Source organism: Aspergillus vadensis (genome assembly GCF_003184925.1).
Source record: "Aspergillus vadensis CBS 113365 unplaced genomic scaffold BO88scaffold_5, whole genome shotgun sequence".
Lineage (NCBI taxonomy): Eukaryota > Fungi > Ascomycota > Eurotiomycetes > Eurotiales > Aspergillaceae > Aspergillus > Aspergillus vadensis.
This window is the reverse complement of record NW_020292043.1, coordinates 137,356-163,185: the sequence shown is the minus strand read 5'-3', so window position 1 is coordinate 163,185 and position 25,830 is coordinate 137,356. Positions and strand designations below refer to the sequence as shown.

The 25,830-nt window shown below is 50.6% G+C and overlaps 8 protein-coding genes across 8 annotated transcripts; 4 read left to right on the top strand and 4 right to left on the bottom strand.

The window, feature by feature from the left end:
- Window positions 1-312: 312 nt before the first annotated feature.
- BO88DRAFT_402752 (14-3-3 adaptor artA-like protein) lies at window positions 313-2,041 on the bottom strand. The gene is made up of 8 exons (XM_025706187.1): window positions 1,989-2,041; window positions 1,789-1,796; window positions 1,674-1,720; window positions 1,592-1,611; window positions 1,518-1,529; window positions 1,150-1,424; window positions 983-1,070; window positions 313-927 (listed from the first exon to the last, which is right to left on the bottom strand). The coding sequence occupies exons 1-8, from the start codon at window positions 1,998-2,000 to the stop codon at window positions 571-573; spliced, it is 819 nt and encodes a 272-aa protein (XP_025565200.1). The 5' UTR covers window positions 2,001-2,041; the 3' UTR covers window positions 313-570.
- A 2,446-nt stretch (window positions 2,042-4,487) lies between these two features.
- Window positions 4,488-7,789, top strand: BO88DRAFT_423314 (calcium-transporting ATPase; the record flags this gene model as incomplete). The annotated part of the gene is made up of 5 exons (XM_025708636.1): window positions 4,488-4,605; window positions 4,674-4,831; window positions 4,904-7,219; window positions 7,285-7,607; window positions 7,678-7,789. 5 exons carry the CDS (start codon window positions 4,488-4,490, stop codon window positions 7,787-7,789), a joined length of 3,027 nt encoding a protein of 1,008 aa, XP_025565199.1.
- Window positions 7,790-9,076: 1,287 nt separating this feature from the next.
- On the top strand, window positions 9,077-10,951 carry BO88DRAFT_334989 (putative l-fucose permease; the record flags this gene model as incomplete). Its single annotated transcript, XM_025702828.1, has 6 exons — window positions 9,077-9,211; window positions 9,275-9,375; window positions 9,429-9,646; window positions 9,738-10,082; window positions 10,157-10,387; window positions 10,521-10,951. The coding sequence occupies 6 exons, from the start codon at window positions 9,077-9,079 to the stop codon at window positions 10,949-10,951; spliced, it is 1,461 nt and encodes a 486-aa protein (XP_025565198.1).
- Window positions 10,952-11,621: 670 nt separating this feature from the next.
- BO88DRAFT_227535 (non-specific serine/threonine protein kinase) lies at window positions 11,622-15,214 on the bottom strand. Its single transcript, XM_025702045.1, has 5 exons — window positions 14,788-15,214; window positions 14,554-14,582; window positions 14,370-14,487; window positions 14,161-14,308; window positions 11,622-14,103 (listed from the first exon to the last, which is right to left on the bottom strand). The coding sequence occupies exons 1-5, from the start codon at window positions 14,839-14,841 to the stop codon at window positions 11,858-11,860; spliced, it is 2,595 nt and encodes an 864-aa protein (XP_025565197.1). The 5' UTR covers window positions 14,842-15,214; the 3' UTR covers window positions 11,622-11,857.
- A 1,966-nt stretch (window positions 15,215-17,180) lies between these two features.
- cdc43 (protein geranylgeranyltransferase type I subunit CDC43) lies at window positions 17,181-19,114 on the bottom strand. Its single transcript, XM_025709417.1, has 5 exons — window positions 18,329-19,114; window positions 18,214-18,259; window positions 17,755-18,125; window positions 17,587-17,695; window positions 17,181-17,524 (listed from the first exon to the last, which is right to left on the bottom strand). The coding sequence occupies exons 1-5, from the start codon at window positions 18,923-18,925 to the stop codon at window positions 17,382-17,384; spliced, it is 1,266 nt and encodes a 421-aa protein (XP_025565196.1). The 5' UTR covers window positions 18,926-19,114; the 3' UTR covers window positions 17,181-17,381.
- Window positions 19,115-19,206: 92 nt separating this feature from the next.
- Window positions 19,207-20,413, top strand: BO88DRAFT_485923 (uncharacterized protein). The gene is made up of 3 exons (XM_025712378.1): window positions 19,207-19,511; window positions 19,592-20,023; window positions 20,111-20,413. The coding sequence occupies exons 1-3, from the start codon at window positions 19,374-19,376 to the stop codon at window positions 20,174-20,176; spliced, it is 636 nt and encodes a 211-aa protein (XP_025565195.1). The 5' UTR covers window positions 19,207-19,373; the 3' UTR covers window positions 20,177-20,413.
- BO88DRAFT_402744 (CFEM domain-containing protein) lies at window positions 20,264-21,370 on the bottom strand. Its single transcript, XM_025706186.1, has 3 exons — window positions 21,157-21,370; window positions 20,956-21,088; window positions 20,264-20,846 (listed from the first exon to the last, which is right to left on the bottom strand). The coding sequence occupies exons 1-3, from the start codon at window positions 21,244-21,246 to the stop codon at window positions 20,470-20,472; spliced, it is 600 nt and encodes a 199-aa protein (XP_025565194.1). The 5' UTR covers window positions 21,247-21,370; the 3' UTR covers window positions 20,264-20,469.
- Window positions 21,371-23,198: 1,828 nt separating this feature from the next.
- On the top strand, window positions 23,199-25,273 carry BO88DRAFT_383523 (putative MFS transporter; the record flags this gene model as incomplete). The annotated part of the gene is made up of 7 exons (XM_025704670.1): window positions 23,199-23,241; window positions 23,311-23,444; window positions 23,511-23,900; window positions 23,957-24,448; window positions 24,510-24,918; window positions 24,977-25,144; window positions 25,203-25,273. 7 exons carry the CDS (start codon window positions 23,199-23,201, stop codon window positions 25,271-25,273), a joined length of 1,707 nt encoding a protein of 568 aa, XP_025565193.1.
- Between the last annotated feature and the right edge of the window lie 557 nt (window positions 25,274-25,830).

The window sequence follows — 25,830 nt, the reverse complement described above, 5'->3', positions numbered from 1 at the left end:
GGTGAGGTAATATATGTTCTCTATGGGCAGTGGGTGGCAGTAAGTGTGTAAAGCGGCTATTTATCTTTACGGCGGTGCTAAACTTCCAACGGTGGTAGCAGTAATGGGATCGCGGCTCTCGAGGAGAATACAATATCTAAGTCATTCGATTTATTGTCGAATCCCGCTAGGTATCGGGGCATAGGATTGAGAGAACTGGTTACTTTGATTTGAGATATTGTAAAGCTTAAGGCTCTTAACACGTACGAGCGAAACAGCAGGGGGAAATCGGGAAAAGGGGCGTGGGTTGAATAAAAAAGTTGAAATAAGACACTGTATCTTGCTGGGGGTGAATAAAGAGAGAATAAAAGAGAGGTAAATTCCACTCAGCCCCTTTTCTTCGCTCTCCAAACATCAAACTCCGCCGGCCGACCCACAGGATCCCGAACAAGTGGAAGATATGTGCCGGTCCAGACCCTTCGCACAGCTAAAAGCAGACCTTCATAAGCGTTTCCGGGTAGTATTCGCACACCTGAACTGGCACGTCGGGGACACAACTGTTTTTGATACACAAGAACACACACCACCCCTCTAGGACTCAGGGGCAGCGGGCTTGGGCTCTTCGGCCTTGTCCTCGGGGGCGGCGGCGGTCTCCTCCTCGGGCTTGTCCTCCTTGGGGGCAGCACCCTCGGCCTCGTTGCCATCAGAAGAGGTCCACAGAGTGAGGTTGTCACGCAGGAGCTGCATGATCAGGGTGCTGTCACGGTAGCTCTCCTCCGAAAGCGAGTCGAGCTCCGCAATGGCGTCATCGAACGCCTGCTTGGCAAGGTGGCAGGCACGATCGGGGGAGTTCAGGATCTCGTAGTAGAAGACGGAGAAGTTCAGGGCGAGACCAAGGCGGATGGGGTGGGTGGGGGTAAGATCAGTCTGGGCGACATCGGTAGCATTCTGTATGCTTGTTAGTGCGAGTCCTCCGGTATAGCACGCAATTTGAAGAGCTCACCTTGTAAGCCTCGTGGGCGGCGGTGGCAGCGACCTTGCGCTTGTTGCCAGAGGCAAACTCAGCGAGGTAGCGGTGGTAGTCACCCTTCCTATAGTTCGTACAACAGTCAGCCTCTGCTCTCTTTGTACCTGCCAGTAAATGTTCGTTCCCTGGAATCCAAGACTCACATCTTGTAGTAGAAGACCTTAGACTCGCCAGTCTCGGCCTTGGGGATAAGGGACTCGTCCAGAACGTCGAGGACATCCTGGCAGACCTTCTCAAGCTCGGTCTCGATCTTCTGGCGGTAGTCACGGATGATCGAGACGTGCTGCTCAGAGCCCTTGGACTCCTCCTTCTGCTCAATGGAGGAGATGATACGCCACGAGGCACGGCGGGTACCGACCACGTTCTTGTAGGCAACGGAGAGAAGGTTACGCTCATCGACGGAAAGCTCGCCTCCAATCTGATGCGGGGTCAGCTTGACCCACGGGTAAAAGGGGGTTACGGGGGGAAAAAGGGGGGGCTTCTCGTCAGAGGGAGGTAAGGGGCGTCATACGTTGGCGACTTCCTGCACAAAGAGTTAGCGATTATGCTTGTTGAGAGCCCAGGGGCTGACAGGCGGCTACTGACCTTCATGTACGTGACCATCTCTATAGGCGGTAGGGATCAGCATGTGAAGCCAACATGGCAGAGCAGTAAACAGGCATCTTACCATCGTAGCGCTCAGCCTGCTCACAGAGCCGGGCGAGGAACGTCTTGCTGCAGAAGGGTGTAGTGTCAGTGTTGCTGTTGTCGGGTCACTGGTCGAGACGGGTCTGGATCCTTACTTCTCACGCTGCAAGTAAAGGGGGGGAGAACAGTTAGCTGAGTCCAGACTAATCGCGACGCAACAACTGAGAAAACACAAGAGAATTTCCCGACATAGGAATACATGCGGCTAGGGATTAAACGGCTACAACTGGACGGACGCCAGGTGAAGCCGTCAGGACAGAGAGAGGGGTCAGGCTGAGGGGGTGGAATAACATACCTCAGAAGTCATAGTAGGCGATCTAATGGAGATAAGGGGATTGGGAAAGACGGTGGTTGGTTTGGTAGAGGGTGAAAAGGAGAGAGTAGAGGTGCAAGATACCGAAGTAGAGCACGAGACAACGGAGAATGGGATGAAAAGAAGATGGGAATCACGAGAGGTTTGGCAGATGTGATCCTCCAGCAACGAGTGATGGACGGTGAAGGTGACGACCAGCCAGCTTTAGCGAGAAGCGGGCGCCTCGTCTGTTTGCGATGTTTGCTCTTGCAGCCTCAGGCAGTGTCATGGTGAGTCAGCAAGCAAATCTCCTGCTGGTCACCTGCTTCCGCCGGTCACTGGACTCTGACGTAATCTAACAATAATCACTCCGGGTTTAAAAGCCAACTAGGCAATTAATGGTTAGTGCCTCCTTAGTTGAGCGGTCGCTCTCAATTATTAGTGAAAGGCTCCCAATTATGCGGCATAGTAACATCCTAACATCCCCCAAACGGAGAGGGATCATAGTAGCATAGTAGGAGCTGTAAATAGAGATCTCCAGAGATTCATGCCGGAATCGACTGAGGCAGCCATGAATACTTCAAGAGCCTGGGTCTGGGTGCAAGAGTCGGGAACCATAGAGGGCGGCTAATGATACCAGTCCATGTGGGAGATAGATCATACTCATTTTCCTCTTGAGTTGAACCATCATGCTCTTCCGTTCAACAGGACCAGCATCGCTCTGGTCCCCTTTGTCTTTTTAACTGCCAAGTTCGTCCTATTCTGCCGGTTATTCTCTACCACATAACCGGTGAAGATGTTATACGTCGCGCTTCTCCACCCTCAACGGGCTGTGGTACCCTGAGCTGTGCTCCATATCTCCGATAATCGTCTATTCAGAACCGCACGAGACGAAAAAGAAAGATGTTGAGAACCCGGCAGATGACAAGTTCACCGGTTATTGCCCGATTAAAAAAGAAACCCTTAATTTACTATCCATTTTAGGCTGACCGTGCTTTTGGCCATGCAAACTAAAAGACAACTATGAGATTCCCCTACTACTAAATACACACTTCCTGAGCGGAGATTACGCAGGACTGCAACAACCACCGAAACAGGCGGGCTGCTGAGTCAAGACATGGATCACCAATACAACACTGGATGGTATGGAATCACCTTCTGGAGCAGTGTGGACAGGCCTTCTGCCCTACAGGGCGTCTACAAGGGCCGGACTAGGCAAGCTGTCGTACCGTTTGGTGTGGATGGGTGGAAGATCGATGACTTGTTTGGGGCAGGTGCTCTGGGTCCAACACCATGGCGGAAAGCACGGAATCGAATCAAAATCTACGAGAGACAAGAGGCCTCCACCGGTGTTATGCAGCACCTTCCAATCCGAGGAGTGAGACCCCGCTAAATGGGCGCCAAATGAACCAGGATGACTGCGGATTGTATGGGACGAGTGGTTTTAGTTCGAGTCTTGGGGTCAGCCAGGAAGGCATCATCGTTTCGCAGTGGAGAGTGTATGGTATTGTTATGGCCGAGCGGTGGGTTTCTCGCTTGCAGAGAGAGAAGAAAGAGAGAGACTTGAGGGAGATAACGCCGAGAATGAAAATGGATACGTAGGAAGATTATTTAGAACTATTAAGAAGGCTGTGCAATGTTGGGGGGAGAATGCGTCCCTTTTTTAATTTCTTTTTCTTTTTTTTCGTCACCCTTTTTTTTCCTAATTGATCAGTAATTTTCTTCAGCTTAGTTATTTTTCATGAACTTTCATGAACACTGAAGATAACAGACACACAGCTATAGAACCTTTGTAGGAAGACGAGTGTAATAATAATCCAGTCGTAAAGACTACTAAACAGGCCAAGTGACTCCAACGCCCGGACTCTCAGAAGCACGGTCATGGTATGGTTCAGCCCTGTCGGTTTGGAACCGGCAATTCTGGCGCAGCGACGGGGGGGGACCAGTTAGATCCAGACACCGCAAATGAAGAGAACACGTTGAGTGCCTGACAAAGCCGCCTCTTGGTTCACGGTTCCCGAGCCCCCAGAGGCAAAATCCCTGGCCCATCATTCGGTCCTTGTATGGAATGGGGAATTTATTTATAATTTATAAATCAGCAGTTTTTGCCATCTTTTCCAGAAAATCACAAGACACCAAGAGAATACCTAGTTATTTTTTCTTTCTTACTTACTTCATTTCCTTCCTTCCTCCTTGGCTGACGGTATTTGGTGTATTGATTGGTCTTGCCCGGTATTATTAACAACGGTACTATCTGGTGTGTCCGCTTTCCGCTTCCCATCCTAAACCTACTATCTATCTACTACTCTTCTAGATCCTTCCCGCTAAGGGACTAACCTCTCCGACTTGATTGCAGTGCCACTCACTAGGTCCCAAGCTTCCGGCCACTTGGCGTTCATGTCTTGATCTGGGTTATATCCCCGGTCTCTTCCCTTCTTTTCCTCTCACTTCCTTGTTGCTCCCGCTCCAGGCCACCTTGCGCTTTTTCGGGGTCCCAACAACATGGAGCACTCCTACCTTTATTCCCCAGCCGAAGTGCTGGACCACTTTGACGTCAAAGAGACATCTGGTCTGTCGCAACAGCAGGTCTCTCAATCGAGGAAAAAGTACGGTCCTAACGGTATGTCGCAGCTTTCCTTCCCCATGGGCAATGTCGCAGGCACTAACCGACGGTTCGAACCTTCATAGCCCTTGCGGAAGAACCACCAACCCCTCTCTGGCAACTTGTGCTGGAACAATTCAAGGACCAACTGGTCCTGATTCTACTGGGCTCCGCTGCTGTATCTTTTGTTCTGGCTCTTTTCGAAGAAGGAGATGACTGGTCCGCCTTCGTTGACCCCGTTGTGGTATGAGCTCGAAAGCCTCCCGAGTCTGGCGCGCCTTGACCCATGACACTAACGAATCCTGCTATTCCATAGATTTTGACGATTCTGATTCTCAATGCCGTGGTTGGTGTTACCCAGGAGAGCAATGCTGAGAAGGCTATTGCTGCTCTCCAGGAATACTCTGCAAACGAAGCTACTGTTGTCCGTGATGGCGTTACCAAGCGTGTCAAGGCCGAAGACCTGGTTCCGGGAGATATTGTCGTTGTTGCGGTTGGAGACCGTGTTCCGGCCGATTGCAGGCTACTTGCCGTTCACAGCAACAGCTTCCGAGTGGATCAAGCCATCCTGACCGGTGAGAGTGAGAGTGTGAGCAAGGACGCCCGCACTGTTCATGACAAGCAGGCCGTTAAGCAGGATCAAACCAACATGCTTTTCTCTGGTACCACTGTTGTTAATGGACACGCTACCGCCATTGTGACCTTGACCGGTGGATCAACCGCCATCGGTGACATCCACGAGAGCATCACCTCTCAGATCTCGGAGCCAACCCCACTGAAGCAGAAGCTCGATGATTTCGGAGACATGCTGGCTAAGGTAATTACCGTCATTTGTATTCTGGTGTGGATCATCAACATCGAGCATTTCAACGACCCTTCCCACGGAGGCTGGACTAAGGGAGCCATCTACTATCTTAAGATCGCGGTGTCTCTGGGTGTGGCTGCCATTCCCGAGGGTTTGGCTGTGGTCATCACCACCTGCCTCGCACTCGGTACCCGCAAGATGGCTCAGAAGAATGCAGTGGTCCGTTCGCTTCCCTCCGTCGAGACTCTCGGCAGCTGCAGTGTGATCTGCTCCGACAAGACCGGAACCTTGACCACCAACCAAATGAGCGCAGAGAAGATAGCGTATTTGAATGCGGCCGGCAACGATATTGAGGAGATTGATATTGAAGGCACTACTTTCGCGCCTGAAGGTAAAGTTACTCGCGATGGGAAGGAACTCCAGAACGTTGCCGTGTCCTCGCCCACTGTTCGACAAATGGCAGAGGTCATGGCTCGCTGCAACAGTGCGACTTTGGCCCACGATGCGAAGAACGGCTCATTCTCCTGTATCGGTGAACCTACTGAGGGTGCACTACGTGTTCTGGTCGAAAAGATTGGCACCGATGATGCCGCTACGAATGCGAAGCTGTTCCGCCTCCCCGCCTCCCAGCGACTCCACGCCGCAAGCGCGTACTACGAAGCTCGCCTGCCCTTGAAAGCCACCTACGAATTCTCGCGTGACCGGAAGAGCATGTCCGTGCTCATTGGAAATGATAAGGAACAGAAGCTACTCGTCAAGGGCGCTCCCGAGTCTATCTTGGAGCGGTGCACACATGTTCTTCTTGGATCTGACGGCAAACGGGTGTCTCTCACCAAGTCCCATCTTGACCGGCTCGCTGCTGAAGTTGTGGGCTACGGTAGCCGTGGTCTTCGCGTGATGGCTTTGGCTAGTGTCGACGGTGTCAACAACAACCCTCTGCTTCACAACGCTCAATCGTCCCAAGACTACGCCCAGCTGGAACAAAATATGACTCTTATCGGACTTGTCGCTATGCTCGATCCCCCTCGCGTGGAGGTCGCGGCTTCCATCAAGAAATGCCACGATGCTGGAATTCGGGTTATCGTCATTACCGGTGACAATCAGAATACCGCCGAGTCGATCTGCCGTCAGATTGGTGTCTTCCACGAGGGCGAGGATCTCAAAGGCAAGAGTCTCACTGGAAGGGAGTTTGACGGCCTTTCGGAGGCTGAGAAACTCGAGGCTGCTAAGACCGTGTCTTTGATTTCCCGCACCGAGCCTAGCCACAAGTCCAAGCTGGTCGATCTTCTCCAATCTCAAGGCCATGTGGTTGCCATGACTGGTGACGGTGTCAACGACGCCCCTGCCCTGAAGAAGTCGGATATTGGTGTGGCTATGGGAACAGGAACCGACGTTGCCAAGCTGGCTGCTGATATGGTTTTGGCCGACGACAACTTTGCCACCATCACCGTGGCTGTGGAAGAGGGACGTTCCATCTATAGCAACACTCAGCAGTTCATCCGCTACCTGATCTCTTCGAACATCGGCGAGGTGGTGTCAATCTTCTTGACCGCCGCCTTGGGCATGCCTGAAGCCTTGATTCCCGTGCAGCTTCTCTGGGTTAACCTTGTCACCGACGGTTTGCCTGCTACCGCGCTCTCCTTCAACCCCCCTGACCATGATGTGATGAGACGCGCCCCCCGCAAGCGCGACGAACCCCTGGTTGGCGGCTGGCTTCTGTTCAGATACATGGTGATTGGTACTTATGTTGGTGCGGCTACCGTCTTCGGCTACGTTTGGTGGTTTGTGTACAACCCTGAGGGTCCTCAGATTTCCTTCTGGCAATTGGTAAGATATGCGTCGTCTAGTCTACTTATTTGGGTTTCATCTCGGCATTGCTAATCCCTGTGTAGTCTCACTTCCACAAGTGCTCCTCTCAGTTTCCTGAGATTGGGTGCGAGATGTTCTCGAACGATATGTCCCGCTCGGCCTCTACTGTGTCTCTTTCAATCCTGGTCGTCATTGAGATGTTGAACGCCATGAACGCACTCTCTTCCAGCGAATCCCTTCTTACGTTCTTCCTCTGGCACAACCCCATGCTGGTCGGTGCCATTATCCTTTCGATGGCGTTGCACTTTGCGATCTTGTATGTTCCCTTCCTGCAGGGTTTGTTCTCGATCCTGCCCCTGGGCTGGATGGAATGGAAGGCCGTCGTGGCCATTAGTGCCCCGGTTGTGTAAGTCAATCTCTAAAACCCCCCTCCCCCCCTAATCCCGCAAGAATGTTTGCTGACCGAAACCAACTAGGATCATCGATGAGGTTCTCAAGTTTGCGGAACGTCGTCTGTACAATAACATCCCAGCAAGATCTACCGTCGAACAACAGAACGGAGGAGTGGGGAAGCCTAAGCGGGCGTAGATTTGAGCAACGAAGTGATGACTCGAATATGAGGGGGTGCATTGATGATAGATATAGATATCGGCCCTCCAGCCCTGTTATATTTTGGTTTTCTGCTGTTGGGTGGTTGATTACATGTACGTAAAAACATGTTGGATGTTCTGATTGCATAAGAACAACGAAGAGACGACTTGTGTCTGTATCTGAATTCTCTTGATTGTGATTGTCTGATTGTAGACAAGGATGGGAGTAAATGACAGTCACGTTGTCCAGGCCCCGTGACATGGACAGGGGCCATACAGCCAATGCCTCCAAAAAGAAAAGTAGCACTACCAGCAGTACTCTCGACCCCAGCAATTGCCATCTCACTTGCGACTGGCTGAACCCGGCTAAATCTACTTAGTGGCCTCCCATCGATGACTTCCCCTTGCTAGCAGGCAGCAAGCTCTGATTCTGTCGCATGTGCAGCTGGACGTGCATGATCGGTCAGTCTTGTCAGGTTATTAGCCTAATTCCCGCGTCTGCGGAGTAAGAGGGAGCAAAAAGGATATAAGGATGGAGGGACAAATAGGGAACTTGGAAAGCCACCTTAACCTTTTCTTTCTACCACTAGCAGGGCAAGCCAAAGCCAATAAGCCATCATCGCTAACTATTCTCAAGTCAACCCAACCAGACTCAGATCGATGCGGGGGAAACCGCCGAGATGAAGTCCACGGCTGCTGCTGCTGCTGCTGCTGCTGCTACCCGCCACCATCCATGACCCTCGCGCTTCACGAGGAATGTCACCCTGAATTGGATGCACCTCGAGCAATCGGGCTGACCTCTAACGGCTAAAGATTGGCTGCGCTACAACTCATGGGATGTCGGCCCGTCTCGACTCCTCACTGGTGGATTCTAACCGGTGATCCTTTCCAAGGATTGTCGGGATTTGTGGGGAAGAAGTCTGGGGATGGCGGTGTTACTGCCCGTCTTTACGCTTGGCTGGGCCTACAGCACCAATTCTAGTGAGAGGGGAATGAGGGGGACTCTGGGGAGAAGAGAAAGAGTGTATTTTCTGGGGTGATGCCAAGGAACATGCTCACATGGGTTGCAAACTTGATGCCCTCATGCTGAACGAAGTAGTACATAAGGAGCCAGGGTGCCAATGTCTGGGGCTTTTTCTTTGCGCTTGAATCCCTGCAAGCATTGCTTGTCTTTCCTTTCTCCCACTGCTTCGGTATATTTCTCTTTTACTTCACTACGGTTTCACTTGCTCTTACCTATCTCCTTCCATCATTGCTCTGGGCTTAATCTTCCCTCCCCCGCAGCATGGGGTTTCTAAACTTTCTCAAGACCCGGTCTGGGTTCCGGGTCGACAATAGCAGGACTACTTCTGCAGCTACCCTGACCTTACGCCAAAGTCTTTGGCCCTTGACCCTTGTTACTATACTCTTCTTTCTCTGGGTAAGCTGTGCACCAGCAGCCCAACCATTACTCGATTCAGTCTGCTAACCCAACGCTCAACAGGGCTTTGCCTACGGCCTGCTCGACACTCTCAACAAACACTTCCAAAACACTCTGAATATCACCCGGACACGCTCCTCGGGCCTTCAAGCAGCCTACTTTGGGTCAGATATTTGCTGGACTACGTACATGTTGCAATTCAACTGATGGTCATTAGTGCTTATCCACTTGCGTCCTTGGGATATGCAAACTACATACTCCGTCACTTCGGATACAAAACCGTTTTCATTTTCGGGCTCACTCTATATGGAATCGGTGCCCTCTGCATGTGGCCTGCAGGCTTGCACCGATCATTTGGTGGCTTCTGCGCCGCTACCTTCGTTATTGGCTCGGGCCTTGGATCGTTGGAAACCGCTGCCAACCCATACCTTACCGGTCAGTCAACCATCCATGTCCCATCTCCAGCTGACGCTGTGAGAGGCAATAACACTAGAAACCCCTGCTAACCACTGAACTGACCGAACAGTCTGTGGTCCACCCAAATACGCCGAGATCCGAATCAATCTCGCCCAGGCGTTCAACGGCATCGGCACCTGCGTCGCACCAGCCCTAGCATCATACGTCTTCTTCACGTCCACCGAGGATGACGTGAACGCTCTCAAACGAGTACAATGGGTATACCTAGCCATTGGCATCTTTGTCTTCGTTCTTGCCGGCGTCTTCTTCATCTCCACCATCCCCGAAGTAACCGATCAAGACATGGCCTTCCAGGTAGCCGAAACGCACGTTGGCGAACAGGATAAACCATTCTGGAAACAGTATCGACTCTTCCACGCCACGTTAGCACAGTTCACTTATACCGGCGCCCAAGGTACGAAACCCCTTCTCCTTACGAGCCCTTTACATTACTACCAAAACACTAACCCACTCGTGCTTGCTTCATAGTTGCCATCGCAGGCTACTTCATCAACTACGTCGTCGAAACCTGGCCCGGAACGACCAGCGCCACCGGCTCGAAATATCTCGCCGGTGCACAAGGAGCCTTTGCAATGGGTCGATTCCTCGGCGCGATCATCATGAGATTCGTCAAAGCCCGCTGGGTATTTCTAGCATATCTCTCACTGACTGTAGCATTCATTGCCGCATCCATAACCCAACGTGATCAAAAAGGCATAGGTACGTTTTATCCCCCCCAACACACACCCACTTACCCTACCCATCAATCAATCCCACCCCAGTCCAAACAGACAAACACCAAAAAAAAGAAAAGCAAACCAAAACTCCACTGACACTTAAAACCTAATTCTAGCAATGCTCTTCTGCACCCTCTTCTTCGAATCCGTCTGCTTCCCCACCATCGTAGCACTAGGTATCCGCGGCCTCGGCCGACACTACAAGCGCGGCTCAGGCTTCATTGTCGGCGGCGTATCCGGTGGTGCCGTCGTGCCTCCAATCCTGGGCCATGTAGCCGATATGCGCAATAGTACGGGGTTTGCGATGATCGTTCCGACGATGTTCATGGTTGTGGCGTGGACGTATGCCCTCGCGGTGAACTTTGTGCCGGCGTATCGAGATACGGTTGATAAGGTCGGAGAGAGTGAGATTGGGTTGAGAGATGAAGCTACTAGTGTCAGTCCGAAGGATGTTGAAGGTGGTGGTGGTGGGGATGGGTTGGCGGATATGGAGAAGGAGAGGGGAGAGGAAACAGCGAGGGAGGAATATACTACTACTAGTAGGTAGGGGGCTTTCAGTATAACTGCAGTCGCTCGGCGCTGCATAGGGTCATATTCGTCATGACGTCTCATGCTGTTTACGAGCTCATAAATGATTTACTATTCTGCTTACGATATAAATTCATATACCCTTGATGCGAATGTGGGCATTAAAAGTGAAGTCTATTCTATCGGAAACAGAAACGGGCATATACACAACCCAGAATCAAAAGGCCGGGAGCGCACGCAATGGACGGTGTAAAAATCTAAATTGCGTTGGTCACCGGGAAGTATTCCTCGTGTCTGCATCTAGGAACCGGCCTTGCGCGACACCTCGTCCAACTAAGATCCAGAATATGAGTATCTCAATGGGCAGCCGTATGTAAGGGATATCTCTAGAAACGAACAAGTACAAGCAGGAAATGTATGGAGACAGTAGGGAAGGGGTGGACGATAAACGCATAATAGGGTACACAGAAAGGGAATGCAAATGTGTGCATGATCCGATGTCCTGGTCAGAGAAGATAAGTTCCAATCAAGTTCTTTGAAGTAGAGAGGATGAAGGAAGGGTAGAAGGGGAAGGGGAGGGGGTAAAAATAAGGAGAACAAGAGGGATGGAATGGTATACAAACGCCTCCCAACTCGTCATCCAATCATTATTTTGCACGCCGCATCATGAAGAAAAGGCTAGAAGAACAGAAGAGAAATCAATGTCCAAGAAATTTTAGCTCCTTATAGACGCAAAGAAAAAGGGGTATAAATGTGTATGAGAAAACAATAAATCAAACAAGCCAACAATGTACCTAGCGAGCCTATACTCTATGATCGCTGTCGCTTTTGTATTCTGGGCTCTCCCTTTCCTGGATTCATGACTCCTAGGATACGGTGACACTGAAACTCAAGGGGCACCGCATTTGAATCGGGTGTCACTCCATTAAGATGTAGGGGTTGGGCGTGGAGTCGACTCGAGTTCTGCAGCAGGGGCTAGAGTCGGTTTGCCAATTCGCCCGAAGGACGACCCCGCCAGATGTCCAGCGCCTGTGTGGTCTTCCGAGGCCGTGGAGTCGACTGGTGAGCCTGGCCCTTCATCCAGGCCATCGAATGTATCGACTTCTTCGATATCTTCCTCCATGTCCTCTTCCTCTTCTATTATTTGGCTTTTTCGTGCCCCAGATCGAGGTGCAGCTGCGACCGCAGGGCCTCCAATCCCGATGTCGCCATTTGGATACTCTGTGCTTGCCATGCCACCGGATACCATCAGATTGGCTGTGTGGACCATAGGCCCCTTGAAAGCGGATCGTTTTCGGCGTGCAAAGACGAGGCTTGACGAAGGGGAGTAGAGCAGTGGCGCTGGGGCTGCCTCATTGAACATGTTATTGATCCTCCCGTTAGGGTCATCAATGTCACGGAATCCGTTCTGCGTGCCTCGTACCAGACGGATATTACTGGGAAATCGGGCAGAAGCACTTGGCGTCGTGGGGAGGACTTTGACTGATGTGTGAGGCGATTTCGAAATTCGAGCCGTTGGGGTCGACGTTGAACCAATACTATTTGAAGAAACGGACGATGCTTTAGAGTGGCTATGGGCATGATGGATGCTGCGGATGGAGGACACGGAAGATGAAGTGGACTTGCGACCACGTAGACCTGCGGAGGACCGCCGGTATGAACCTCTTGGGGTGATCGGAGATGGCGAGAGAGAGTTCCTCTGGCTAGTGCTCAAGGGACGATTGTGGCGAGGGTAGGAATGGCGGTTGTTCGGATAGGAAGCACTGCTCGGGGCTAAGCTGCTGGCATTCGATGAGCGCTTGATCTGTGTTGGCGTCAGCAAGTCACCAGAGTGCGCGGTGGCCCCAGATGCCGAAGTGGGCTTCTTTCCAGTATCCTGGCCCTTGGCTGGGCTCAATTTCTCGGAGAGAAACTTGCGATGGCTTCCTTGACCCCCAGCCGCCTTGGCGTGAGGAGACTTGGCTCTCTTTGCAGACTCGACAAACCAGTGCTTCAACGAGGCCAACTGGCTTATTATCGGGTACTGGCGGCGACCGGTGCGGCGTCTAAAGATTCCATTATTGTGCTGGGCCAATTCCGGCTGCGATGCGCTCACATGCAACGTGCTCGGCCGTCGTGCTTGATCCTTCGGTGGTGGTGGGGGACGCTGCCGGGTCGAACTAGCAGAACGAATAGAATCCTTGTCAATAGGGGGCGGAGGTGTGCTAGAATCCGGTGACTGCAGGGGCGCCGGCTCGGGGAGCATTGGCAGCTCTGGGACAGCAAGCTGAGAAGGGAGACTCCGTCTGTCTCGCCGTCCTCGCTCACGGAGATGAGTGTCTGCGGCGTGGCCCTCTTCGTCAACTTCCACAAGGGCGGCCGAGATCTTTTCCAGCCGACTGCTTGCTGCACTCAAGCGACGAATATTCTTAGCTTCCGCTTCTCGCTCGCGTCGTTTACGCTCCCTCTTCTGCTCCTTTCGCTGTTCCTTTTCGATCAACAATGCCCACCAGCCAGCGAGGGGGTCACAGCGTTGAGAGAGAACGCTCTCGACAACCTCATCGATGTTGACGCCCGCACTCTTCATGCGCTGCAGTGTGGTCCTCTCCAGAGGAGTCGAGAAGGCGGCTGGGCGCGGAATCTTCAGTATCGCCAACTGTTCGGGAGCATGCTCTGCAAGAAACGGATGGGCAAGGATCTCGTCCAGACTGGGTCGGATAAGGGGTCGCTTCGAAAGGAGTAGATTGATGAGGGCTTTGGCATCATCGGGGAATTTATCGTTGAAAACTGCTTCTTCGCCAAGAATCCGAGCCTTTGTTACTTGGTCGTCGTCATCATCGAACGGTAACTCCCCAGCAAGCAGGGCGTAAAGAATGATACCCAAGCTCCAGACGTCCACCTTCTCACCAGCATACTTCTCGCCCTTGAGCATTTCAGGAGCGCTATAGCATACTGTTCCACAGAACGTCTGTAAGTAACTCGCCTTGCCTTCATATTCGCGAGTGAACCCAAAATCACATAGCTTCACGTTCTCATGCTTGTCGAGTAAGATGTTCTCTAGTTTCAGATCACGGTGAACGCAAGATTTGCTATGGACATAAGCAACGGCTCCCACTAGTTGTGTGAAGATTCGCTTGACTTTGTCTACCGGTAACGGACCATGCCGGAGGAGATAGTTGTACAGCTCATCACCTGCTCGAGTGTGTTAGCAGTATCCTACTACATCTATAGCAGCATCTCGCCACTTACCCGGGCAGTACTCGAGAACAAGCCAGACCAGCTTTTCCGTCACAATGACTTCGTAGAGGCGGGCAATGTGGGGATGGAGGAATTGGCGGTGATGATGGATCTCGCGGGCCAGATTTCGGTCTTCCTTACTCGAAGACTTGAGCACCACCTGCGCGCAATCTTGTCAGGTTTATCTGACACATGATTAGTGGGCTTTTTCAGAGACGTACCTTGGAGCCATTGGTAAGCTTATGTGAGGCAAGATATACTTTGCCAAAGGAACCCTTCCCAATCAGTCTCCCAAGCGTGTAGTTTCCTACAGTGCGAAGGTCCTTCGAGGAGAATTCCCTATAAAGACGATTATTGTTAGCATCCAAGCTGAAAACGAAGGCGAGATTGGGGGGTTTTGCTTACTCCAGCAGTGCATTGTATGATTGGGCAAGCTGTTCATAGCGCGAGATCCCAGTCAGTTAAGTCTCTACCAGGACAAGAGCCGAAGGGATTCAATTCTGGAACGGGGACGGGGTCGATAGAGCATGCTGCATGTGCCCTGATGATAACAACAGAGGGATGGCGGAGAAGAGGACATGCGCATTGCAGAGGATCTTTGACCTCTAAACTTTAAAATTGAGAAAAGCCAAAACGCACCTTCTCTTTTTGTTTCTGGGCCTGGACCTCCGCTCTCGTCCTCGGAGGTGGCATGTGTTAAGATTATCTCCGCCTGCCTGGGGGAAGTCCGCGGAGATGGAGTATGCGTGTCTGAGACGGTTCTGAGCGGGATTGGAGTAGTATCAAGTTGTCAAGGGTGGCCATCCAACGTAGGGAGGAATATATGTAGAGTGAACTGAAGGCCGCAGGTGTCGCTCCGGTTGTAAGGGGTGGGGTCCAGGAGATCGCAAATCGACGCCGACGTGGGTGGGAAGGAGTGGAAGGTATCAAGGAGGCGATTGTTCGGAACAGCCGACGAAATACAAGAGTATATGATGACCGTCTAATCTGTGACAAAAGGAATGAGGGGCGGATAGCTCGAATGAAATTTGAGGCACGAGGGAACGTAGGACGGGCGCGCGAGTCGGTGGTAGTAGCTATCTAGTAGCTAGTAGTCGGCAGGAGTGTGGAAAGCTCGGAACCGCAATAATTCGGAGAAGGAACGGGCAGAGTAGGGGAGGCCGATAAGGGATGATATACTAAGCTAGATAGTAACAGATCCAGCGAACGTTAGTGTTGTTTCAGGAAGGTATGTGGTTCTATAGCGACAAGCTGCAAACAAAAGTGCGAGAGTGGATGAAGGCGAGAGAAGAGGAAGCGAAAGAGAGAGTGGGGAGGGGGATGTTCTGGAAAAGAAGGCAAACACATACCAGCCAGACAAACTCAGTAAGGTTGATGATGATTAGTTAGTAGTAAGGCAGGGCCCGAAGCTTGAGGGGCAATCTGTACAGCGATGGAATGGAAACAATAAATCCGGGATTAGATGAAGACAGGTGCTGGGCAATTTCAATAAAGCAGCAGCCAAGCCAGCCAGCTAGCCAGCAGACAAGCAAGCAAGCAAGCAAAGTACTAAAAAAGCACGCCTCAAATTCTCTAGCCAGCCGACCAGCAAGCGAGCAGGAAGTTGAGGGTGATGGAGGTGGGGGAAAGGAAAGGAAAGGAACGATGATAATAATAGTAGTCTTGGTAGTAAAAGTAGTAAAAGGACTGGGTTAGGAGAGCCTGGCAAGGACGGAGTTGGGGGGGGAACTGACGACAGCCGGCAGGGGCGTGCATGAGCCCAGGGGAGAGAGAGAGAGAGACTCACTATGTCTGTCTGTGTGGGTGGGTGGAGTGGAGTGGTCAGTGATGATGATGAGCAGATAAAATTGTGGTCCTCAAACAATATACTGGCTAATTAAAATGAGTGTGATTGAACAAAAGTATAGAATGTGACAATGATGCTGAAAGGAGCGTAAGAAGGATAGTTACTAACTAACAGGAACTATTCTACCGTCCACTGGAATGATTATTATTGTTTGTTTCTTTTCTTTCCCCTTCCTCCTTTCCCCATAAAAAACCCCCGAAACCCATTTCCAACAATAATAGTGATTTTATTATTGTTATGAAATGTCAAACCCACGATTTCTATTTCTATTTCTATTTTCCCCCCTTCCATCTTCGCATCCATACTAGTATTTTATTCACTGTTAATTAATTACTCTTAGCCGCCCGGCCACATTTTAGCCGGTGGGAACGTGGGCCGTTTCTGTCATTGCGTTCAGGCACCTTTGGGACTGGCTTGAAATATTCTTCTCTACTTCTTTACTATCTCATTTCTCATTACTATTTGTTCTTACCAAATTATCTTATGGAAGTTTTACTACGGAGTAATAAAATAAACTTACAGCCCAGGAGAATTTAAGATTACTCCTGATCCTTCGAGATTTCTTCTTTCCTCAATAGTCAAAATAGTACTTTGAAACTAGCATAACTATGCAAAATACTCTGTACTGTTCCTGTCCGCCGCTCCGAAAGGCCGATGTCATCGATCCCGGCCTTGCTTCCTGTTACAGGAAGGAAAAGAAGCAGTAATTGGGGGCGTATGTGGATCATAACATCATAACTACTAGTAGTAGACTAGCTAGCATCATTCATAAACTTACTACGTACGTACTTACTGTAGTTCTAGTCAGCCAGCAGCCCCTGAAATTCTCTAACAGCCGTTTTCAATCAACATCGTCATCGCTTTTAGTCAACCTTGCTTAGCGGTCCCTAATTAACTCCCGGCAAATCCGACCCCCTGATTACTTTGACAGGGAAAGAATAAATCGACACTTAAAGCTCTGATAGGGTCTTCGCTTATGACATGCCTCCCTAGTTTCTTTTAGTAAACGCCCCTACCACACGTATCTGGTATGGATTGTCCATCTTGTTTCACGGGCCTGTCACTCCAGAGATTGAATAAGTTGCCATAAAAAGTACGTGCTGGAAATCAGTTACTATCACATCATACGATGACTGCATCACATCTGTGACATACTGCTACTACTACTTCCATAGGTCAAAATAACCCGATATGGGGAAGGGGGGTCACCTTATCTACATAGCAAAGGCTAGAAGATACACACAAGTACAGTAACCTCAACTTGGCTCATTACTGTGTATATAAACAATCAATTCATTTAGCATGGTTGGGGTATATGACTGACAAGTTCCATCTCACCGAGACCCGAGACCCAAAGCTTCCGACTCTATTCAATTAACCCATCACTTCAAACCCCTTCTTTCCACCAAGGGAGAGACTGTAGTTGCCCCACGGCCCGATGGCTCATACACAGCGCTGGATCAACCCCATCTAGCCCTTCCTCTCCCTGGAACGCGAGGGCGACCATCCCAAAGTAGGAGTGAAGGAGATCTGCAATTGTCAGTCAGCGAGGAAATTACCAGGCATTAAATAACCACCCCAAGGGTACCAACCTGGTGGCTCGCCCACACCCTTTCCAAATCCGCCGATGATATGCTGCGTTTTTCCGAGAAGATATTGCCGATTCCGACTTGCGTCCACGAGGTCTAACCTATTCATCATCTGTCCACCAACGATCGGATCAGCAATGCCACTCTTTCACACAAACTGTGATTGCTTACATCTAATGTTGCCAGGTTCCAGAATGAGTAACATGTATCAGCATACTTATTACATCGCCCATTGAAGCCTGCACATCGTAGATCCTGTTCCGTTGGTGGCGGTATAACGGGGAGCTTATCGAGGCTCTCATTTAAGCTTACTTCTTCAACAGCCTCCGGTACCGGTTTCGGAACCTCATTCACCTCAGGGCTGTTATCATCGTCCGAGTCCTCCTCTATGTCGCCGAGCTCAGTCGTTTGTCTAGCAACGAGCCAACGAACCAAGGACTCAAATTCGTTCGCGCCTGGCGAAAGGACAGGCGGCGGCTCCTGATCCTTTGCCATACGACTTAAAAAGGTCAAGGCGCCCATTGCGCAATACGTATGACCGGCTGCGGGGGTATACGAGTAAGCTGCCATTCTGTAACAATAAAGGGGGTCCCAATTCTAAGCAGAGTGAGACATTTGGTAGGAACGTACAATGCGCTTCACAAAAAGGTGCTTCACCCATACCGCCATCATATGCCTGGAAAAATGCATCTCAGCAAATGTCACGTATCAGATGATACGGAGTAAAAGAGCGCAGGTCACTTACTTGACATGCCTGAACAAACGCGGCCAGCTTGTCCACATCAATGTCCTTGATTCCGTCCACATCTACCCCGCCATTCCCCCGCAGAATATAGCGCGTGCCTGCTGCAAAGCAGCAAAAGCGTAGATCACCACCACCTTCAATTTTCCCTCCGGGACCCAGCACCTCTCCAAAGCTTCCATTATCACGCTGCATGCGCGGCAGCCATTGTAAACACTCCCTCCGCTTCACTCGCGATAAATCATCGCCCAGGATGATAAGGAGCTCCAGCGCAAAAAAGGTAGAGGGTACATTTGCCGGATCCCAAGCTTCATTCTCCGATGTCCGATTCTCCGCGCCAAAATCCGTTCCGGTGAAGGCTCGAAATCCGCCCGTGGGAACCTGGCAGTGGTAGATCCAGTCGATGTAGCCTTGTCGCTCTTCGGGGGTGGTTTTGCTCTGCAAGACGCCGAGGAGGTCTAAGCCGGCGACCGTGAAGAAGGCGAGAAGCATGCGATTGGAGTCATTGGAGGTGTATAGGCTGGGAAGGAAGGTTTTGAGACATCGTAGGAAATACTTGATGTGTCGTTCTTTGGTAAAGGTGACTGGGACGTCGGTCATGATGTCAGTGCCCGCGATAATAATATCAGCTTCTCCCGTGCGGAGCTCTGGCCATATGTTTTGGGTTAGTATAGAGGTATAGTAGAGAGTGTGCACCGGGAGAAAGGGGGACAGTAGTCTCCTCCGAGTAAGCCGACAAATTGCTTTTCTTTGAGAGGGGGCGGGCAGTCGCTAACTGTTGGTCTTGCGCATTCCCGGCCTGCTTTCTCCATCTCGATCGGAGGCTGCCAAAAGTCCAGCCCCACTCGGCCGCCGGGGAAATCCAATTCTCGTTCCCCAATCCGAATTCCATCGGTCGAAACAATGTTTTTTGTTGTTCACCATTGAGACAGCTGCAGAGCTCAACCTTCCCAGATACTCTCTGCAACCCGCCCGTGATACATTAACGCATGTGTTACACCAGAAAATACTAGCTGGCTGCCCGTTACAGCCATTCCATCAATCCAGCATGGCTCTCCTTTCCTCCAAGACCTTGATCCAGGCACATGCCTTGTTCCTGTTTGTGCTGGCCGTGTACCTGACCAGGTCGCCAGAGGTCGTGACCGAGTCTGACCTCGTCTTCATGCTCGGAGAGTTCTTGAATCTGGTATGTTCATGTTTATATCTTCACTCGGCTCCCTTGATACCTCCCGTCGGTTTACTAAAGATCTCATTCAATCGATTCAGGAGGCGACCCCTAGTATTTCCCGACCTCAATCCCCTTTCGCCCTATGTGGTGTCCTCCTCGTCGTCGATGCCCTGGTCGACCTCATTCTTGTGACCAAGGTCCCGCAAATTAACGAGATCCTGGCCATGGCCCAAGCCGCCAGAGTGCAATCCCCTATACCAGTGGCAGGGGCTGTACGCACGAACCCCTTCATGGCACGCTTGACCTCGCTTTACTCGGAGATCTGGACCCTCCTTTCCGCCGCTCGTTTCTGTATCTTCTTTGCAGTTTCCTTTTTCATATACCAGAGTCAACCATCGGCGTGGGGAATGGATGCCGCTACCGGAATGGGGAACTACGGCACTGCCGGTGCTGCTACATCAGGTCTGGATCAGCTGAAAAACAGGGTGGTATTCACATATGGCTTTATGGAAATGATGTTTTGGTTATGGGTAAGCTTTTCCTCCCGCCCCCACGATTGCTCCCCAGAGAAAGCTTTGGCGGGTATGCCAGTGTCATGATTTGCTGACAATTGATAGATCTTCATCACCCTCAGGGAAGAGCGACAGGAAGCAGCTAACCGGTTCGTGGAACAGGACCGGTAGGCGAACTCATGCAGTCGGCATGACCCTCGCACTACTGAGTATACATCTCTATTTGTAGGCAATACAGCAACCACTGCGGCAAAAGACACTGTGACCTTGATTCCGATCCTATCATACAAACTAATAAGCATATTACAGTTAACTGCACCGGTCCAGTTCAATTTAGCCAGCCTTCGTGAAAGGCGATTATTTGTAGGACACTATTCTGCCGCCCTGAAGATAGGACAGAACCACTTTTGCTCTCAATGATCATCACTCGTAGCACCATCAGGTGTCCCGTTATCCGGTGCCCTCTAGAGAAGCAATGCATAAAATGCTGCCCCGAGGATTGCTGCAAGGCCAGCACTGCTATCTCCCAAGATCATACCAGCCGCACTGCTAGCAGTCGCATTACTTGCGGCATTCTTATCAGTTGCAGTAGCGCCCTGCGTTTTCACAGACTGAGTGTTGCTTCCCGTTTTGGTAGCATTCGCCGCACTGGCAGAGCTGGATGAGTCGAGGCGGGTTCCGTTAGCTGCACCAGTCGAGGTAGTAGTCGCAGAAGCACCAGTCGTTGTGCCCGTGGTCTGCAAAGTAGCACTCGCGGTGTTTCCATTTGTGCAACTAGCGCTTTTTGGGAGATCAGTTACGCCGGCGCCACCGCAGATCTGCTGTGCGAAATTGAGAGCAGCTGGAACACAATTTAACCCATTAGAAGCCGTCATTAAAGCTGAGCCGACGCCATGTACCACGCGGCCAAATAAGGGGTGAGGGTATTGGGAAAGGAAGATTGGACATACAGGTCTGATCCTCCGCCGAGCACGTAGAAGCAACGCAGCATGAAATACCAGTGATGAAGGACGTGTCGGAGCAGATGCAGTTCACATCAATAGCCTTGCAGGTTTTGGGGATAGAACCGGTGGCGCAGTCCCTCTATGATCGGGTCAGTTACATAGAACCAGCAATACTCAGGCAGACAAGTTGCTGTAACTGGGACTTACCGCGCAGGGTGGAAGGCTGTCCATCCCCTGGCCAGCAACGAAGCCTAGGCCAGCGAAAAGGACCAGGCTAACGTGGTAGAGCTTCATCATTTCGATTTTGAATAGCGGGGTATGAAATGGGATAGAGAGCTGTTGGTTGATGGAAAAGACGATTGGGGTTTCGAAAGATGGCGAGGGGAGAGTAAAGTGGGAGAAGGGGAGAAGAAGCAAGAAGTAGACAAAGTGGTGGAAGTGGAGGGAATGTGACACATTAATCAAGTGAAGAAGGAAGGAACAATTGGGGTCGAGCCAACAGTATTCACCTCACTTCCTGGCTTGGAAGGCACTCCAGAAGTGATCCATGGCCAAGAGGTCTGTCTTAGTATGAGTTTGTTGTGTATCTGAAGCTCCTTGCCTCTGGAGACTCTAGCTAGAACCATTACCAATTACTGCTACACTATCTGTATCGATGGAAACCTGTCCAAGGGAAGAGCTCCCATTTCATCAGAAAGAGAGGATGTCCATTGTCATAGTACTCATGTGAGGAGGAGATAATAAATAGGAGATTGGGGAACGAATCCCTAAGGGCTATCTGCAATCCCCTACAATTTTAGGTTGTACCTAAGCGGGCCCCAGAAAGTACTTATCCCTGGTGGGTTTTGTTCCGATGGCGGATGGCCAATCCGCTTGTTATACATAATGACAACACTGGACATTGTACTACGTACTTAGTACTCACTGCTAGGTTGCTGCCCATGCCATTGACTGGCAGCAGAGATTAAGGGAGGTGACCAATTGGGTAAGGAAAACAATGGTTCATGAGACCATCATCGGAATCCCGGAGGAATGTAGTTATGCATGCCAGTGCAACGAAGTTCCTACTGAAGTTGGACAGAAATTAAGATATCTGTCTACTCGTGTGTCTATAGTACGAGCCACCTCCAGGAGGGGAGGAGTCCACTTTGCCCGCCACTAGAAAGGTAGTCTAATGGGATGGCCCAATTATATATGAAGGTCCCCAGAGCCCGTTGTCGATCTTCAGCCAGGGTTACTGTGTAAGGTGGAGAGTTCAGCTGGACTCATCAAACTTTCGAGGCCCCAATACGCAGTGTTTCTTTCAGGTGGTCTTCTGGCCCTGATCGGTATCCCTTGCATTTCAAACCGGGTGAGCATCGGGGCCATGTTTCTGCCTTGAAATGAATGTCTCTCCATTTGCTTGCAGCCTCGAAATATGCATGCCTGCATGCATGCATGAGCAGCCGAGGAGGGCTTCAATGTGAACATGGCTGATCACTGCGGAAGAATTGTGTGGCGCTTATTAGCCAATATAAAGTTTCTCTCAGCGTACACTTTGTAAGGTGTAGACTTGATTCGACCTCCAAGAACTTGCAAGATGTGCTAGTGTCTCTTTGTGTATCACCCTGATGTCCAATAAGACAAAATTACTCATGATTGGTATGAGTTATCAGGTATGGTAGACTTGCCGTGTCTGATAAATGAGTTATCCCTTTTGAGTTACACTACCTCATCCGATCGACATCCTCCAGACAAGTAGATACTTTCAGAAAGATGGTCAGAAGGCTGGGGTCCACGATCCAATTTTGGGCCTGGCCGCCGCCGTTAAGAAAAAGAGTACTAGTTCGTTCTTTCATAGCCAGTAGTAAATTCACCAGCGGCATCCTGATCCGCGCCCACCAATTTGGTTTCTGATGATATACACGAACTAGGGCTGGAATCATTCATTACTACCACCGCCCTTGCAGAACGAGAATGTCCGCTCGGGACACCCATCATTTACGAATTTCTGGAAGGCAGAAATTCCCCGCAAATTGTATTCCCTCGTCTAGGAATACTTCAATTGTGAACATTTTGCATGACGACTTCCCCGCGTGATCCTCGTGGGACCTTGATTTCGCCTTCCAGAGTTCCCAGCCGGAGGGGTCTAGGCGTCCGACCATCAACAATTGGCCTCCTTGTACTATCTATCCGTTCATTCCACCCTAGCCGGTGACTTTTTGGCACTAGTTTCTTATTGTATCTACCTGGCCACGCAGAATAAAAACATGGGGCTTGGCGTGTTGGATACCAAGCGCCCTCATGTACCAGGTAGGAGCCATATCATGCACAACCATGCCTGTCTCTGCAAAATACACTGAACACTGCTTCTGAATATAGGCACCACGGACATACTCGAGCGAGAGCACTCCAACAATGAGCCGGTCATCGACTCGAATCTAAAATACGATCGGTCGGGCTCTGTACCCATCCTACTTGTCCCTCAACCAAGCGATGATCCCAACGATCCATTGGTGTGTTGAAGTCACTCTTGAGGAGCTACGAGTTTTATGGGCAATAGCTGACGATCTCGAAACAAGAACTGGCCACTCTGGAAGCGCGATGTCACACTTCTGGTTCTGTCTTCTGTTGCGGTGCTTTGCGCAACGACAAGCTCGCTGATGGCTGCCAACACCGTAACAATTGCTCTTTACTATGGCAAGAGCTTCACCTCAGTCGCGCTTCTCACTGGCTACCATCTCTGTGGTGTTGGAGTGGCTGGGATCTTGATTGTACCTACAGCACGAGTTTGGGGAAAGCGTCACCTTTTCCTGCTTGGAAATGCCTTGATGGTGGTGAGCTGTGCCTGGGCTGGGGGCAGTAAGCACAACTACCAGAGTCTGTTATGGGCTCGTATCTTCCAAGGAATTGCTCTTGCTCCATTCGAAGCTCTGGTCAATGCATGTGTCGGTGACTTGTTCTACGTGCACGTGAGTATAAACAGCATCTCACGGACCTCACAAGCACATGCTTATCAAGCAAACAGGAACGAGGCAAAAGGATGGCACTGTCCAACGTTGCTCTCTTTGGTGCGGCCTTTCTTACGCCAGTACTGGCGGGCAAGATCACACATACCCTTGGATGGGACTGGACTTTCTACCTGGTAGCCATTTTCGCGGCGGCAGCACTACCTCTCACATTCTTCTTTGTCCCCGAGACAGCTTTCAGGCGACCGGACTACTTGAACGCTGACTTCGAATATGCCAACGATCGCTCCACCTCGGAAGTCCAGCTCAATGATATCACAACATCGGAGGCTACTCCAGGGCCCGACAATCAAAAGCAGACCTCATCCGCAGTCGAGCATCACCAACCTACGTCCTCGCAAGAGCTACTCCGAAAGAGAGAGTCAGAAACACCAGCCAAGGTGTCCTACCTCCAAACTCTCAAACCATTCAATGGACGCAAAACCGACGAGAGCTTCTTCAAGCTCCTTTTACGCCCCTTTCCCTTATTCTTCCACCCCGCAATCCTTTGGGTAAGCCATGCCGCAAAAAGCCTCATCAAGCCACAAGCCCCACGCTCTGACCATCTACTAGGCATGCTTGATCCAAGGCGTTATCATCGGATGGACCGTATTCATCGGTGTCGTCCTAGCCGCCATCTTCCTCGGGCCTCCCCTATGGTTCAACGAGGTGCAAACCGGGTACCTGTACACGGGGGCCTTCATCGGTTCCATACTAGGTCTGATCCTATCGGGACTTCTCTCCGATTCGATGAACCGCATCATGATTAAACTCAACCGAGGGAAGTACGAGCCGGAGTTCCGCATCCTCCTCGTGATCTTTCAATTGATCTTCTGCGGCGCTGGGCTGTATGGGTTTGGTATCATCGCCGAGGATGTCGCTCGTTACGGATGGCTGGTGGCAGATGTGTTCTTCGCTCTGGTTATTATAGGCATGGTGATGGGCGCTGTCGCGAGTGCGCTGTACATTGTCGATGCACATCGTAAGTAGAGCTGCGAGATGTTGGATCTATTACGGTTCAAAGCTGACGCTTCCAACAGGCGAGATTGCCATCGAGTCTTTTACATGCATGCTGGTGTTCAAGAACATGTTCAGCTTTGTGTTGACGTTCTATGCCTATGACTGGCTGCTGCTGAATGGCATCAGGCCGGCTTTCCTGGCCATCTCTAGCATTCAGATGGGAGTCTGTGCTTTGAGCATTCCGATGTGTAGGTGTTTCTTGCTGTTACTCCTACTCGCCCGGGGAGGGACTGACGTGTTTTCTAGATATTTTCGGTAAATGGAATCGCTCATTCTTCAGCCGCCATGATATTCTGAAGATGCTGCACTTGCGGTGAAGGTACACGATCTACGGGTGATGATCTTTGATCATTTGCTTTTTTCTTTCTCCCTTGTTAAGAATACCCCTCACTAGATTTGACAATAACTTTCAGCGATCGCAACTATATACATTTTAGCTCGACTCCAAGTTTAGAAAAGAAAAAGAAGACAGAAGTAAACAAAACAATACCCGAAGACTCCCGAGGCTGGAAGGACTCGTCCCGCGTGACCTCTCCGGACAGGATTGAATTAGCCAAGCAAGTAGAACCACAATAAACCCATGGATGGATCCACTGACGAAGTGGTAGAGTAAGGTAGCATTGGGGAAGCTCCGGAAGCCATCCAAACGCCTGGAATCCGTCAACCGCGGTTCAACGCAGCCCAGCGAGCCACCTAAAAGTACCCACAACCGATGAAAAAGACCACAATAGAATGAGGAAAAATAAGAGCGATGGAAAAGAAAAAAAAAATAAATCGAATGGAGAGAAAAGAAGAATAGACAGAAAGAGAGTCATCAGTTTCATAATCTCATGGTAACCATAATGGCGTTCCGACATATCCAAAGTCCCAAAAA